Source organism: Macaca thibetana, chromosome 14, assembly GCF_024542745.1.
Source record: "Macaca thibetana thibetana isolate TM-01 chromosome 14, ASM2454274v1, whole genome shotgun sequence".
NCBI lineage: Eukaryota > Metazoa > Chordata > Mammalia > Primates > Cercopithecidae > Macaca > Macaca thibetana.
Window position 1 is genome coordinate 121600564 of NC_065591.1, and position 15800 is coordinate 121616363.

Sequence of the window (15800 nt, forward strand, 5' to 3'; positions counted from 1 at the left end):
TCTCCAGCAAGGGCACAAAACTGGACAGAGAATGAATCTTATAAATCGACAGAAGTAGGTTTCAGAAGGTGGGTAATAACAAACTCCTCTGCGCTAACGGAGCATGTTCTATCTAACCCAATGCAAGGAAGCTAAGAACCTTGACAAAAGGTTATAGGAATTGCTAACTAGAATAACCAGTTTACAGAAGAACATAAATGACCTGATAGAGCTGAAAAACACAGCATGAGCACTTCACAAAGCATACACAATTATCAACAGCTGAATGGATCAAGTGGAAAAAAAGTATCAGAGAATGAAGACAGACTTACTGAAATGAGGCATGAAGACAGGATTAGAGAAAAAAAGATTGAAGAGGAACAAACAAAACCTCCAAGCAATATGGGACTACGTGAAAAGACCAAACCTACGATTGATTAGGGTCCCTGAAAGTGACAGGGAGAAATGAACTAAATTGGAAACAAATTCAGGATATTATCCAGGACAACTTCCCCAATCTAGCAAGACAGGCCAACATTCAAATTTAGGAAATACAGAGAACACCACTAAGATACTCCTCAAGAAGAGCAATCCCAGGAGACATAATCGTCAGATTCTCCAAGGTTGAAATGAAGGAAAAATGTTAAGGGCAGTCAGAGAGAAAGGTCAGGTTACCTACAAAGGGAAGCCATCAGACTAACAGTGGATCGCTCTGCAGAGAGTGGGGGCCAATATTCAAATTCTTAAAGAATTTTCCACCCAGAATTTCATATCCAGACAAAGTTTCATAAGTGAAGGAGAAATAAAATCCTTTACAGACAAGCAAATGCTGAGGGATTTTGTAACCACCAGGCTTGCCTTACAAGAGCTCCTGAAGGAAGCACTAAATATGGAAAGAAAAAACTAGTACCAGCCACTGCAAAAACACACCAAAATACAAAGACCAATGACACCATAAAGAAACTGCATCAACTAATGTACAAAATAAACAGCTAGCATCATGATGACAGGATCAAATTTGCATATAACAATATTAACCTTAAATGTAAATGGGCTAAATGCCCCAATTAAAAGACACAGACTGACAAATTGGATAAAGAGTCAAGACCCATTGGTGTGCTGTGTTCAGGAGACTCATCTCACATGGGTCAAAGACACACACAGACTCAAAATAAAGGGATGGAGGAATATTTACCAAGCAAATGAAAAGGAAAAAAAAAGTGGGGGTTGCAATCATAGTCTCTGATAAAACAGTCTTTAAACCAACAAAGATCAAAAAAGACAAAGAAGGGCATTACATAATGGCAAAGGGATCAACGCAACAAGAAGAGCTAACTATCCTAAATATATACGTACCCAATACAGGAGCACCCAGATTCATAAAACAAGTTCTTAGAGACCTACAAAGAGACTCAGATTCCCACACAATAACAGTGGGAGACTTGAACCCCCCACTGTCAATATTAGACAGATCAACGAGACAGAAAATTAACAAGGATATTCAGGACTTGAACTTAGCTCTGGACCAAGCAGACCTAATAGACAGCTACAGAACTCTCCACCACAAATCAACAGAATATATATTCTTCTCAGTACCACACAGCACTTACTCTAAAACAGACCACATAATTGGAAGCAAATGCAAAAGAACGGAAATCATAACAGCCTCTCAGACCACAGTGCAATCAAATTACAACTCAGGATTAGGAAACTCACTCAAAACTGCACAACTACAGGGAACTAAACAACCTGCTCCTGAATGACCACTAGGTAAATAACGAAATTAAGGCAGAAATAACAAAGTTCTCTGAAACCAATGAGAACAAAGAGACAACGTACCAGAATCTCTGGGATATGCTAAAAGCAGTGTTGAGAGGAAAATTTACAGCACTAAATGCTCACATCAGACAGTGGGAAAGATGTAAAATCCACACCCTAACATCACAATTAAAAGAACTAGAGAAGCAAGAGCAAACAAATTCAAAAGCTAGCAGAAGACAATAAATAACTAAGAACAGAGCAGAACCAAAAGAGATAGACACATGAAAAACCCTTCAAAAAATTAATGAATACAGGAACTGTTTTGAAAAGATTAACAAAATAGACTGCTAGCCAGATTAATAAAAAGAGAGAGAATAATCAAATAGACACAATAAAAAATGATAAAAGGGATATCATCACTGATCCCACAGAAATACAGACTATCATCAGAGAATACTGTAAACACCTGTATGCAAATAAACTAGAAAATCAAGAAGAAATGGATACATTCCTGGACCATACACCCTCCCAAGACTAAACTAGGAAGAAGTCGAATCCCTGAATAGACTAATAACAAGTTCTGAAATTGAAGCAGAACCTCAAAAAAAAAAAAAAAAAAAAAATTTCAACACTCCTTCATGTTAAAAACTCTCCTGAAATAGCCTACCAACCAAAAAAAGCCTAGGACCAGACAGACTCACAGCCGAATTCTACCAGAGGTACGAAGAGAACCTGGTATCATTCCTTCTGAAACCATTCCCAACAACAGAAAAAGAGGGACTCCTCCCTAACTCATTTTATGAGGCCAGCAACATCCTGATGCCAAAACCTGGCAGAGGGACAACAACAAAAAAGAAAATTTCAGGGCGATGTCCCTGATGAACATCGATGTGAAAATCCTCAATAAAATACTGGCAAACTGAATCCAGCAGAACATCAAAAAGCTTATCCACCAGGATCGAGTTGGCTTCATGCCTGGAACGCAAGGCTGGTTCAACATATGCAAATCAATAAACGTAATCCATCACATAAGACAGAACCAATGACAAAAACCACAATTATCTCAATAGACACAGAAAAGGTCTCCAATAAAATTCAACACCCCTGGCCGGGTGCAGTGGCTCACACCTGTAACCCCAGCACTCTGGGGAGCTGAGGCGGGAGGATCATGAGGTCAAGACATCAAGACAATCCTGGCCAACATGGTGAAATCCCATCTCTACTAAAAAAACAAAAATTAGCTGGGTGTGGTGGCACGCCTCTGTAGTCCCAGCTACTCGGGAGGCTGAGGTAGGGGAACTGCTTGAACCCAGGAGCGGGACGTTGCAGTGCGTGCCACTGCACTCCAGCCTGGTGACAGAATGAGACTCTGTCTCAAAAAAAAAAAAAAATTAAATTAAATAAAAAATAAAAATAAATTAAAAATAAATTTAAAAAATTCAACACCTCTTCATGCTAAAAACTCTCAATAAACTAGGTATTGATGGAACATATCTCAAAATAATAAGAGCTATTTATGACAAACCCATAGCCAGTATCATACTGAATGAGTAAAAGCAGAAAGCGTTCCCTTTGAAAACTGGCACAAGACAAGGATGCCCTCTCTCACCACCCCTATTCAACATAGTACTGAAGTTCTGGCCAGAGCAATCAGCCAAGAGAAAGAAAGAGTATTCAAATAGGAAGAGAGGAAGTCAAGGGTATTCAAATAAGAAGAGAGAAAGTCAAATTGTCTCTGTTTGCAGATGACATGATTGTATATTTAGAAAACCCCACTGTCTCAGCCCCAAAACTCCTTAAAGCTGATAAACAATTTCAGCAAAATCTCAGGATACAAAATCAATGTGCAAAAATCACAAGTATTCCTATACACCAATAATAGACAAGCAGAGAGCCAAATTATGAGTGAACTCCCATTCACAATTGCTACAAAGAAAACAAAATACCCAAAACCACAACTTACAAGGGACGTGAAGCATCTCTTCAAGGAGAACTACAAATCACTGCTCGAGGAAATAAGAGAGGACACAAACAAATGGAAAAAAATTCCATGCTCATGGATAGGAAGAATCAGTATTGTGAAAATGGTCATACTGCCCAAAGTAATTTATAGATCCAATGCTATTCCCATCAAGCTACCACTGACTTTCTACACAGAACCAAAAAACACTACTTTAAATTTCATATGGAAACAAAAAAAAGCCCACATAGCCAAGACAACCCTAAGAAAAAAGAACAAAGCTGGAGGCATCATGCTACCTGACTTTATACTACAAGTCTACAGTAACCAAAACAGCATGGTACTGGTACCAAAACAGAGATATAGACCAATGGAACAGAACAGAGCCCTCAGAAATAACACCACACATCTACAACCATCTGATCTTCGACGAACCTGACAAAAACAATCAATGGGGAAAGGATTCCCTACTTAATAAATGGTGCTGGGAAAACTGGCTAGCCATACGCAGAAAACTGAAACTGGACCCCTTCCTTACACCTTATACAAAAATTAACTCGATGGATTAAATACTTAAACGTAAGACCTAAAACTATAAAAACCCTAGAAGAAAACATAGGCAATACCATTCAGGACACAGGCATGGGCAAAGACTTTATGACTAAAGCACCAAAAGCAATTGCAACAAAAGCCAAAACTGACAAATGGAACCCAATTAAACAAAAGAGCTTCTGCACAGCAAAAGAAACTATCATCAGAGTGACCAGGCAATCTACAGAATGGGAGAAAATTTTTGCAATCTATCCATCTGACAAAGGTCTAATATCCAGAATCTACAAAGAACTTAAACAAATTTACAAGAAAAAAATAAACAATCCCATCAAAAAGTGGGCGAAGGATATGAACAGACACTTCTCAAAAGAAGACATTTATGCAGCCAACAAACATACGAAAAAAAGCTCATCATCACTGGTCATCGGAGAAATGCAAATCAAAACCACAATGAGATACCATCTCACACCAGTTAGAATGGCGATCATTAAAAAGTCTGGAAACAACAGATGCTGGAGGATGTGGAGAAACAGGAACACTTTTACACTGTTGGGAGTGTAAATTAGTTCAACCATTGTGGAAGACAGTGTGGCGATTCCTCAAGGATCTGGAACTAGAAATATCATTTGACCCAGTAATCCAAATACTGGGCATACACCCAAAGGATTATAAATCATTCTACTATAAAGACACATGTGCATGTATGTTTACTGTGACACGATTCACAATAGCAAAGACTTTGAACCAACCCAAATGTCCTTTAATGATAGACTGGAAAAAGAAAATGTGGCACATATGCACCATGAAATACTATGCAACCATAAAAAATGAGTCCCTTTGCAGGGACACGGATGAAGCTGGAAACCATCATTCTCAGCAAACTAACACAAGAACGGAAAACCAAACACCACATGTTCTCACTCATAAGTGGGAGTTGAACAATGAGAATCCATGGACACGGGGAGGGGAATATCACACAACGGGGCCTGTTGAGGGGGTGGGGGGCTAGGGGAGAGATAGCATTAGGGTAAATACCTAATACAGACGAAGGGTTGATGGGTGCAGCAAACCACCATGCCATGTATACCTATGTAACAAAACTGAACATTCTGCACGCGTACCCCAGAACTTGAATTAAAAAAAAGAAAAAGAAAAAAATACTGCCAGAGAAAACAACTATAAATCATTTTATTTTCAATCTAAAAAGATAAATAATAAAGAAAAAATAAATAAAACTCTGCTACAGTTAAGTTACTGCAGAAGGGATTCCTTTACCTGCACTTAAATGCAACCCCTACTGAAACCAGGATTCAAGGCTCTTCACAGCCTGCACTCAACCACTCCTTTTTATCTTATCTCCTGCTATTGTCTACACTTTCAGGCATCTGTGCTTATTTACATCATTTTGCACTGAATTCACTGTTTACCAAACACACAATGCTCTTCCATACCTGTGTTTACATATATGCGCTGCTGTTTTTATATGTTTTCACAGAAATGACGTTCCCATGCTTGGGTAAACTCTTACTTATTGCATAAGACCCAACTCAAATATATAGTGTTAACTTGCTCTTTCCTTTGTTACAACCATACTACTTTGTTCACACCTCCAGATGAGCACTTTTAATAGTTCACTGTAATAATTTACTTACATATCTGCTTCCCCAATTAGATGATTAACCTCTTCATTGCAGGGACTATGTGTTGTTCTTTATGTATCACCAATGTTTGCTTGGCACATGGTAAGTTTTCAATACATATTTTAATAAAGAATAAAACACAAACTGGATTTAACTGTTTTTTTGGTGTGTATCTGCCTTTGTCCCACCAGATATTATTCAATTATTTTTATTTTCCCTAATGTGCAACTTGTAAAAAATAAATGATAGTACTAATAGCATCTCAAGCAAATCCAGTTATCATGTTTTACTCTTCTTTATATCTCCTGTATGACCGAGCACACAACTTTTTTATCTAACAGGAACTTAAAAACGTTTGAATTGACTTTATAGCACCAAGAAAAACACAGAAGCCATTATACCTATAGAGGAAGACTGTGGACTAATCAGAAGGTCCTCTTGGACTTGCTCACTTCCTGGAACTGTTTGCTGATCACTCAGGGAACTCTGAGATGCACTGACAGGCTGGGACACTTCCTCATGGACCTCCTCGTCACTTAACCTTTCTACTTTGACCCGGACATCTTCTTCGGTACCTAAAGGCAAGGTAGTTTTTGTGCTCTCACAAGTCACATAATCAGCCATTCTTCTACCGGTCTCAGATGGGCCAGGTAATTCTAAAGTCCGGGTATTTTCTGCTTGCTTAACTTTCTCAGGCTGAATCCTTCGATCAATTCCAAAAGGAAAAGTCCAGGGAAAAGCTAAGGAAGAGTCAACTGGTTGGTTTCTATTTTCTGCGTAGGAAGCTGAAGAATTCAATACCTGGGGTGAACTTGTTTGTGTGCTACACTTTACAGGACTTTCAGGAGACATAACAATGTAGCTTTTGCGCTTTCTCCGGGATTCTCGGCAGACAGGAATCGTTCTTTCTACCACACTGCACTCTGAGGACACGGGAGAAATGCTCCCATCTCGAGAAGTAAAATTGCAGTTAGAATTATTTTCTTGTCCAGCATCTAGACCCTTTTCGGGTTGGCTGTTAGGTGTATTCCATAAAATGCTTGATTTCATGAACTCTGAGCAAGTGCTGGCAACACTGAACATTTGCATATAGCTGGCTGCTGCTAGAACATCAATAATATTTTCTGTGTTAATTGATAGAGTGGCTGTGTAAGCATATTCTAAAAGAGGTATAAAGCCAGTCACTGTAACATGATGCAGATCCAACACATTCTTGTTCTCATCCTCGGCTTGGCCTACAAGTTTGGTGCGAAAGAAATCACTGCAAGCTGCTAGTACCACCTTATGTGCCCGGAAGATTTTGTCCTGGACACGAATAGTGATATCACAAAAATGTCCATCATTTCGCAGCATATTTAGCTTTCCAAGCATTTCCTGGCTGTGGGAAGAGGAGCTATGAGTAAACGTTTTCACACCCATCTTTTACTTCCTCTTCTACAGATGCTCTTCAAGGATGCAAATGAATCAGAAATGTCCTAAAAAATACATAAAATAAAGCATTAATTGATATTTTAGTAGTTTAAATAAAATGTGATTTAGATCATTTTCATGTGGCCACTGCACTAAATTAAAAAGCTGAAAGATGGTAGTGAGAGAGAAACTTCAAGGTAGGAACTGTAAAGAAATATATTCTCCTTATCTGCCTTCCAAACTGTCCAACCAATGAAGTCTGTGAACCAATGTTTTTTTTGTTTTGTTTTGTTTTGCTTTGAGACAGAGTCTTGCTCTGACACCCAGGATGGAGTGCAGAGGAACGGTCTTGGATCACTGCAACCTCCGCCTTCCGGGTTCAAGCAATTCTCCTGCCTCAGCCTCCCGAGTAGCTGGGATTACAGGCACTCGCCATCATGCCTGGCTAATTTTTGTATTTTTGTAGAGATGGGGTTTCACCATGTTGGCCAGGCTGGTCTTGAACTCTTGACCTCAGGTGATAGGCCCGCCTCGGCCTCTCAAAATGCTGGGATTACAGGCGTGAGCCACCACGTCCGACCTGTGAACCAATGTTTTAATGAGCTGCAGGCTGCAACAGTTTGTGAACAGTGACAATTGCAGAGTGTCTTCTATGTACCAGACAGTATTTGAAATGTTTCACATTTAATAATTAATTGATCATCATCGTATCTCTGTCAGTAGGCATATTATCATTCCTGTTTCTAAATGTGAGCACGCAGCAGGCAATGCCAGTGTAAACACTAAACAATCCATTACATAAGCATCCCTGTTCATGTTTTATGCAGGTAAATGTATAGAGGAAAAGAAAGATGGGAAAAAGGAAAAGGAAAGAAAAAAAAAACCCAAAAGATTTCAGGATGAATTTTAAAGGTTGCCAGGTGTGTGGCTCACACCTGTAATCCCAGCACTTAGGGAGGCCAAGGCAGGCGGATTGCTTGAGCTCAGGAGTCTGAGACCAGCCTGGCCAAAATAGCAAAGCCCCGTCTCTACTAAAAGCACATTAAAATTAGCGGGGTGTCGTGGCATGGGCCTGTAGTCCCAGCTATTCAGGACGCTGATGTGGAAGGATCATTTGAGGCTGGGAGGTGGAGGTTGCAGTGAGCTGAGATTGCACCACTGCACTCCAGCCTTGGTGACAGAGCAAGATTCTGTCTAAAAAAATAAAAGTCACAGACTATTATAACTTGAGAAGACACAATGATCAATTTGGGACTGTTCCATGTCAGACTTCTCTGATCCAAAGCAGTCAGGTAAAGCTACTGAAATAATTATCTTGACCATAATTAGTGACAGAAGTTCAAATGTAAACTGAGTGCTCCACATACCCTTCCTGAAGTCAAGTGACCACAATGAGGCACTAGACAGCCAGGGACTGGTGTACACAAATCATCATTTAACATATTTGCTGATTTAGGTCTCACAAAAATGAGATGAAGAGGAAGAAAATGGGAGGGCTATATATGAAGTGTTTTGTTCATTTATTGCATCCCAAGAAACCAGCTTTTAAAGCATGGCCTTCAAGAGTGCTTACTTTGGGATCATGTGGTTGAGGGAAGAAACATGCTTTCAGAGCAAGTGAATTAGTTATAATCCAGGGACCATCTGCATGAACAAAGGTGTGAAGGCAAGAAATTAAACAGCATATTTGGAAGACATGTGCATCAGAGTATTAAAATGAAACCATTTCAATCTTGAATAGGCCCCAAACAATAGATAATGTACTACATTCTCAAATGAGGCACAAGGGCACCTTACACAAGGGGGTAGTGGAAAACTATTTTCAACCTTGAGTTACATCCACCTTCAATCATCTTCCATGTTCAAAGAGTAGATATGAAAAGGATTTTTGCTGAGAGTCACCAGTTTGTTGTGAGCTGTAAACCCCATTCTACTTCTCTACTTACTTCCCTGCAGGGAAAGGGGCTTCAAGGCATGCTGATCCTTTATCTCAGGTCTATGGAAAATACTACAACTGAAAAGACTCTGAAGGGCACGTAAGTCTGATTTAAACAACAGCCAAGGCCAAGAAGTACGCCTACTATCTCCCAACAGTATATAAAGGCAACACAGTGGAGTGGCTGAAAGCACAGACTCCAGAACCACAATGCTGGCTTTGCATGCTGGTGCTATTTTTACCTGTGTGACCTTAGACAAGTCATTAAACAAACCCTCTGTATCTTAACATATTCAGCGGTATAATAAATATAACACAACACACCTCATAGAGTTCTGAGAATTAAATGATCTAACACGTTAAGCGTTTAGAATAGTAACTAGCAACATAATCAATGCTACAGAAACATTAGTTGCTGCTGCTACTAACATTACTATCAAAGACCTTTTCTTCCTGGACGGGCCAGAAACCACAGCCAGCAAATGAAGAAGAGTGAAAGAAGAACGCTGGGGAGGAGAGAAAGAAAGAGGAGGCAAATCACACCCAACTCTTCAACTGCAGGCCTATAGTAGGCCTGAGGTGGGAAAGGAGGGAAAGCTTTCACTCTAAGTTTATTAGTTCTTGAAAAGATTGTTGGTATTTCCTGAAAGTGATCAGAACAGTTATTAAGACTTACTCCCCAGGAAGCTGGAGGGAGAACTAACTCCACAGAACAAATAAAATGGCTCAAGAATACCTCCTATAAGTCATGCCTGTTCACATATACGGTACAAATTCTGATCTACTTAGAAGTACAGGGTGAGAAGAAGGTGATGATGAGGAAATACATTCCATACCATGTATTTATCACATGCATTTCCCAATATGTCTGCGGAAACTCAGGCCCAAGATATGCTCCCCAACACAAACTTATACGGACAAATATATTTTGGATACACAGACATACTTCATCTTCTTGCACTTTGCTTTATTAAACTTTGCAGACTGTCTTTTTTACAAATTGGAAATTTGTGGCAACCCTGCGTCAGCAAGTCTACCGGTGCCAGTTTCCACCAGCTTGTGCTCACTTCACGTTTGTGTCACGTTTTGGTAATTCTTGCAGCATTTCAAACTTTTTCATTATAATTATATCTGTTATGGTGATCTGTGATCAGTAATCTTTGATGTTACTACTGTAATTGTTTTGGGGTACCACAAACTGCACCCATGTAAGACAGTGAACTTAATGTTGTGTGCGTTATGACTGATTTACCCACTAGTCAGTCCTCCATCTCTCTCCTCCTCCTCAGGTATCCCTGTTCCATGAAAAACAAGGATACTGAAATTAGACCAATTAATAACCCTACAATGGCCTCTAAATGACTATGTGAAAGTAAGAGTTGCACATTTCTCACTTTGTTTTTTTTATGTTTTGGGACAGAATTTTGCTCTGTCACCCAGGCTAGAGTGCAGTGACACAATCTTGGCTCACTGCAACCTCCACGTCCCAGATTCAAGCAATTCTCCTTTCAGCTTACAGAGTAGCTTGAATTACAGGTGTGCACCACAAACCCCAGTTAATTTTTGTAGTTTTAGTAGAGAGGGGGTTTCACCATGTTGGCCAGCCTGGTCTCGAACTCCTGACCTCAAGTGATCCACCTATCTCACGTTTTTCACTTTAAATGAAATGCTAGAAATTATTAAGTTTAGTGAGGAAGGCATGTTGAGAGCTCAGAGAGCGCCTGAAAGCTAGACCTTTTATATCAAACAGCTAGCCAAGCTGTGATAGCAAAGTACATATTCTTAAAGGAAATTAAAAGTGCTACTCCAGTGCACACACAAATGATGAGAAAGTAAAACAGTTTTATTGCTGACATGGAGAAAGTTTGCCTGGTGTGGACAGAAGACGATACCAACCACAATACTCCTTTAAATCAAAGCCTAATCCAGGGCAAGGCCATTAACTCTCTTCAATTCTGTGAAGGCTGACAGGGATGAGGAAGCTGCAGAAGAAAAGTTGGAAGCTAGCAGAGGTTGATTCATGAGGTTGAAGGAAAGAAGCCATCTCCATAACATAACAGTGCAAGGTGAAGCCGCAAGTGCTGAGGGTGAAGCTGCAACAAGTTATCCAGAAGAGCTAGCTAAGATCACTGATGAAGATGGCTACACTAAACAACAGGTTTTCAATGTAGACAACACAGCCTTACACTGGAAAGAGACTTTCACAGCTAGAGAGAAGTCAATGCCTGGCTTCAAAGCTTCAAAGGACAGGATGCCTCTCTTGTAAGTGGCTAATGCAGCTGGTAACTTAACTGGAAGCCAATATTCATTTACTATTCTGAAAATCCTAGACCCCTTAATGATTAGGCTCAATCTATTCTGCCGTGCTCTATACGTGAAACAACACAGCCTGATGGCAGCACATCTATTTACAGCATGGATTACTGCATGTTTTAAAAGCCCACTGTTGAGACCTACTGCTTACAAGATTGCGTTCAGTATATTACTGCTTTCCAACAGTGCATCTCGTCATTGAGGAGCTCTGATAAGGAGGTACATGATTGATGTTGCTTTCACGGCTGCTAATATAACATCCATTCTGCAGCCTATAGATCAGGGAGTCATTTTGATTTTCAAGTCTTATTATTTAAGAAATACATTTCAAAAGGCTAGAGCTGCCACAGATTCTGCTGATGGATCTGCACAAAGCAAAGTGAAAACTTTCTGGAAAAGATTCATCATTCTAGATGCCATTAAGACTGAGATTCATGGGAGGAGGTCAAAATATCAACATTAACAGGAGCTTGGACGAAACTGATTCCAGCCTTCATGATGACTTCAAGACTTTCTTGGAGGAAGTAACTACAGATGTGTTGGAAACTGCAAGAGAACTAGAATTCAAAATGGAGGAGCCTGAATTGCTGCAATCTCATGATAAAACTTGAACAGATAAGGAGTGGATAAGCAAAGACGGTGGTTTCTTGAGATGGAGTCTACTCCTGGTGAATAAACTAGGAACACTGTTGAAATGACAATAAAGGATTTAAAAAACTACATAAACCTTGTTGATAAAGCAGTGGCAGGGTTTGAGAGGATCAACTCCAATTAAAAAATTTTTAATTAAAACCTTTTTTTTAGCTGGGCACAGTGCCTCACCCTATAATCCCAGTACTTTAGGAGGCTGAGGTGGGTGGATGGCTTGAGCTCAAGAGTTCAAGACCAGCCTGGCGACAGGGTGAAACACCATCTATACAAAAAATACAAAAATTAGCTTGGCGTGGTGTCACATGCCTGTAGTTCCAGCTACTCGGGAGGCTGAGGCTGGAGGATTTCATGAGCTTGGGAAGCAGAGGTTACAGTGAGCTGATATCAAGCCACTGTACACCAGCCTGGGTGACAGAGTGAGACCCTGCCTCTAAAACAAATTCAGAAAAGCTGGCAGAGGTTGGTTGGTTCATGAGGTTGAAGGAAAAAAGCCATCTTCATAACATAAAAGTGCAAGGTAAAGCTGCAAGTGCTAATGTCAAAGCTGCAAGTTATCCAGAAGAGCTAGGTAAGATCACAATTTTTTTTAGAGGCAGGGTCTCACTCTGTCACCCAGGCTGGTGTACAGTGGCATGATCATGGCTCACTGTGTAGCCTTGAACTCCTAGGGTCAAGCAATCCTCTTGTCTTAGCCACTCAAGTATCTAGGACTACGGGGTGTACCACCACGCCTGGATAATTTTTACTTTTTTTTTTTTTGGGTAGAGATGGGAGTGTCCCTATGTTGCCCAGGCTGGTCTCGAACTCCTGGCCTCAGCATCCCAAAGTGCTGAGATTACAGGTTTGAACTACTACACCCAGCAATCAACTAATTTTGAAAGAAGTTCTTCTGAAAGTAACATGCTATCAAACAGCATCACACGCTGTAGAGAAATCCTCGTGAAGGCTGGGCACAGTGGCTCACGCCTGTAATCCCAGCACTTTGGCACTTTGGGAGGCCCAGGAAGGGGGACTGCCTGAGGTCAGGAGTTCGAGACCAACCTGGACAACATGGTGAAACCCCATTTCTACCAAAAATACAAAAAATTAGCCGGGTGTGGTGGCAGGCACCTATAATCCCAGTTACTCAGGAGGCTGAGGCAGAATTGCTTGAACCTGGGAGGTGGAGGTTGCAGTGGGCCAAGATCATGCCATGCACTCCAGTCTGGGTGACAGAGTGAGACTCTGTCTTAAAAAAAAAAAAGGAATCCTCATGAAAGAAAGATCCAGGAGGTTGGATGCAGGGGTTCATGACTAATCCCAGCACTTTGGGAGGCTGAGGCAGGAAGACTATTTGAGCCCCAGGAGCTCAATGCAATGGAGTGAGACCCACCTCTAATTAAAACAAAAACAAAAACAAAAAACCAGGGGGTAGAGCAGGGTAGGGGAAGAAAGATTCAACCCATGTGTCAAACTTCATCACTGTCTTATTAAACAACTGCCACATCTCCAATCTTCAGTGACCACCATCCAAATCAGTGGCAGCCATCAACATCAAGGCAAGACCTTCCACCAACAAAAAGATTATGACTTGCTGAAAGCTCAGATAATTGCTAGAATTTTTCAGCAATGAAGTATTTTTTAAATATTTGAAAAATTTGTCAAGTATAGTGGCATGCAGCTGTAATCCCAGCTACTCAGGAGGTTAAGGTGGGAAGATCCCTTGACTCCAACCTGGGCAACACAGCAAGACCCTGTCTCAAATTTTATTTTATTTTGAGACAGTCTCACTCTGTCACCCAGGCTGGAGTATGGTGGCACAGTCTTGGCTCACTGCAACCTCTGCCTCCTGGGTTTAAGCAATTCTCCTGCTTCAGCCTCCCGAGTAGTTGGGAATACAGGCACCAGACCCTACGCCTGGCTAATATTTTATACTTTTAGTAGAGATGCGGTTTCACCATGTTGGCCAGGCTGGTCTCGAACTCCTGACCTCAAGTGATCCACCTCACTTAGCCTCCCAAAGCGCTGGGATTACAGGGGTGAGCCACCACTCCCGGCCTCAAATTTTAAAAAAGAGAGAATAAAAAAGAAAAAGTCATATATCATACTAGACAGTTCAGAAACCACAACATATAACCTGAAGTTTTTATAAGTTAGATAAGTCTCTTTAAAAAAAATCTCGCCAGGCACAGTGGCTCATGCCTGTAATCCCAGCACTTTGGGAGGCCAAAGCCGGTGGATCACCTGAGGTCAGGAGTTCGAGACCAGCCTGGCCAACACGGTGAAACCCCAACTCTACTAAAAATACAAAAAAAATTAGCTGGGTGTAGGGGTGGGTGCTTGTAATCCCAGCTACTCAGGAGGCTGAGGCAGGAGAATAGCTTGAACCTGTGAGGCGGAGATTGCGGTGAGCCAAGATCACACTACTGTACTCCAGCCTAGTGTCAGAGTGAGACTCCGTCTCAAAAAAAAAAAAAAAAAAAAGTGTATGAAGATTCTGATTTCTCCACATCCTCACCAACACTTGTTATTATCCAACTTTGATTCTAGCCATCCTAGTGGATGTGAAGTGGTATGTCACTGTAGTTTTAATTTACACTTCCCTGATAACTAACAATATTGAGCATCTTCATGTGCTTACTGGACATTCGTATATCTTCCTTGGGGTCCACCTGGAGCTCTGCCCATTGGGTTGTCTTTTTGTTACTGAGTTGTCAGGGTTCTTTATATATACTAGATGTGAGTTGCTTATTAAAGAAATGGTTTGCAAATGTTTTCTCTCATTCTGTGGGTTGTCTTTTATGATGGTGTCCTTTGAAGCACAGAAGGTTTTAATTTTTATGAACTTCAGTGTTTTTCTTTTGCTGTTCATGCTTTTGGTATCACATCTACAAATTCCTTGCCAAATACAAAGTCATGAAGATTTACTAATATGTTTTTTTTTTCAAGGAGTTTTAAAGTTTCAGGTCTTTAATCCATTTTGAGTTATTTTTTGTATATGGTCCCACCTCGTTCTTTTGCATGTAGCTATCCAGTTGTCCCAGCACCATCTATTAAAAAGTGTATTCTTTTACCACTGAAAGATCTTGGCATCCTTGTTGGAAATCAGTTGAACACAAATGGGTTTATATCTGGACTCTCTATTCCACTGATTTATATGTCCTTGTGCCAGTACCACAATGCTTTAATTACTGTTGTTTTGCAGTAAATTTTGAAGTCAAGAAGCTGAGTACTCCTATTTTGTCCTTTTTCAGTACTATTTTGGCTATTCTGGGTCCCCTGCAACTCCATATTAATTTCAGAATCAGACTGTCAATCTTTACAAAGTCAGCTAGGATTCTGATAGGAACTGCATTGAATTTATAGATTAGTTTGGAGAATACTGCTATCTTTACAATGTTGAATCTTCTGATCCGTGAACATGGGGTATTTTTCCACTTATTTAGTCTATAATTTCTTTCAGCAATGTTTTAAGTTTTCAGAGTATGAGTTTTTCTTTGTTAATTTATTCTTTTGACATCACCATGAAAAAAATCATTTTCTTAATTTTTTCTTTTTTTCAGCCAAGAGTCTCACTCTGCTGCCCAGGCTGGAGTGCACTGGTATGATCATGGCTCAC

The 15800-nt window shown here is 40.4% G+C and overlaps 1 protein-coding gene across 9 annotated transcripts in view; it reads right to left on the bottom strand.

Moving 5' to 3' along the window:
- ZBTB44 (zinc finger and BTB domain containing 44) overlaps positions 1–15800 on the bottom strand; it is a 75330-nt gene that overhangs the window by 26701 nt on the left and 32829 nt on the right. For 8 of the 9 annotated variants that reach the window (XR_007719167.1, XM_050755969.1, XM_050755966.1 and 5 more), the window contains exon 2: positions 6294–7367. The exons of the other annotated variant lie outside the window; for it this stretch is intronic. Coding sequence is in view for 7 of the 8 variants with exons in the window: in XM_050755969.1 (XP_050611926.1) it covers positions 6294–7311 (1018 nt within the window). In the remaining variant the exon portion in view is untranslated. The remainder of the gene's footprint in view (positions 1–6293; positions 7368–15800) is intronic. 9 annotated transcript variants of the gene reach the window in all.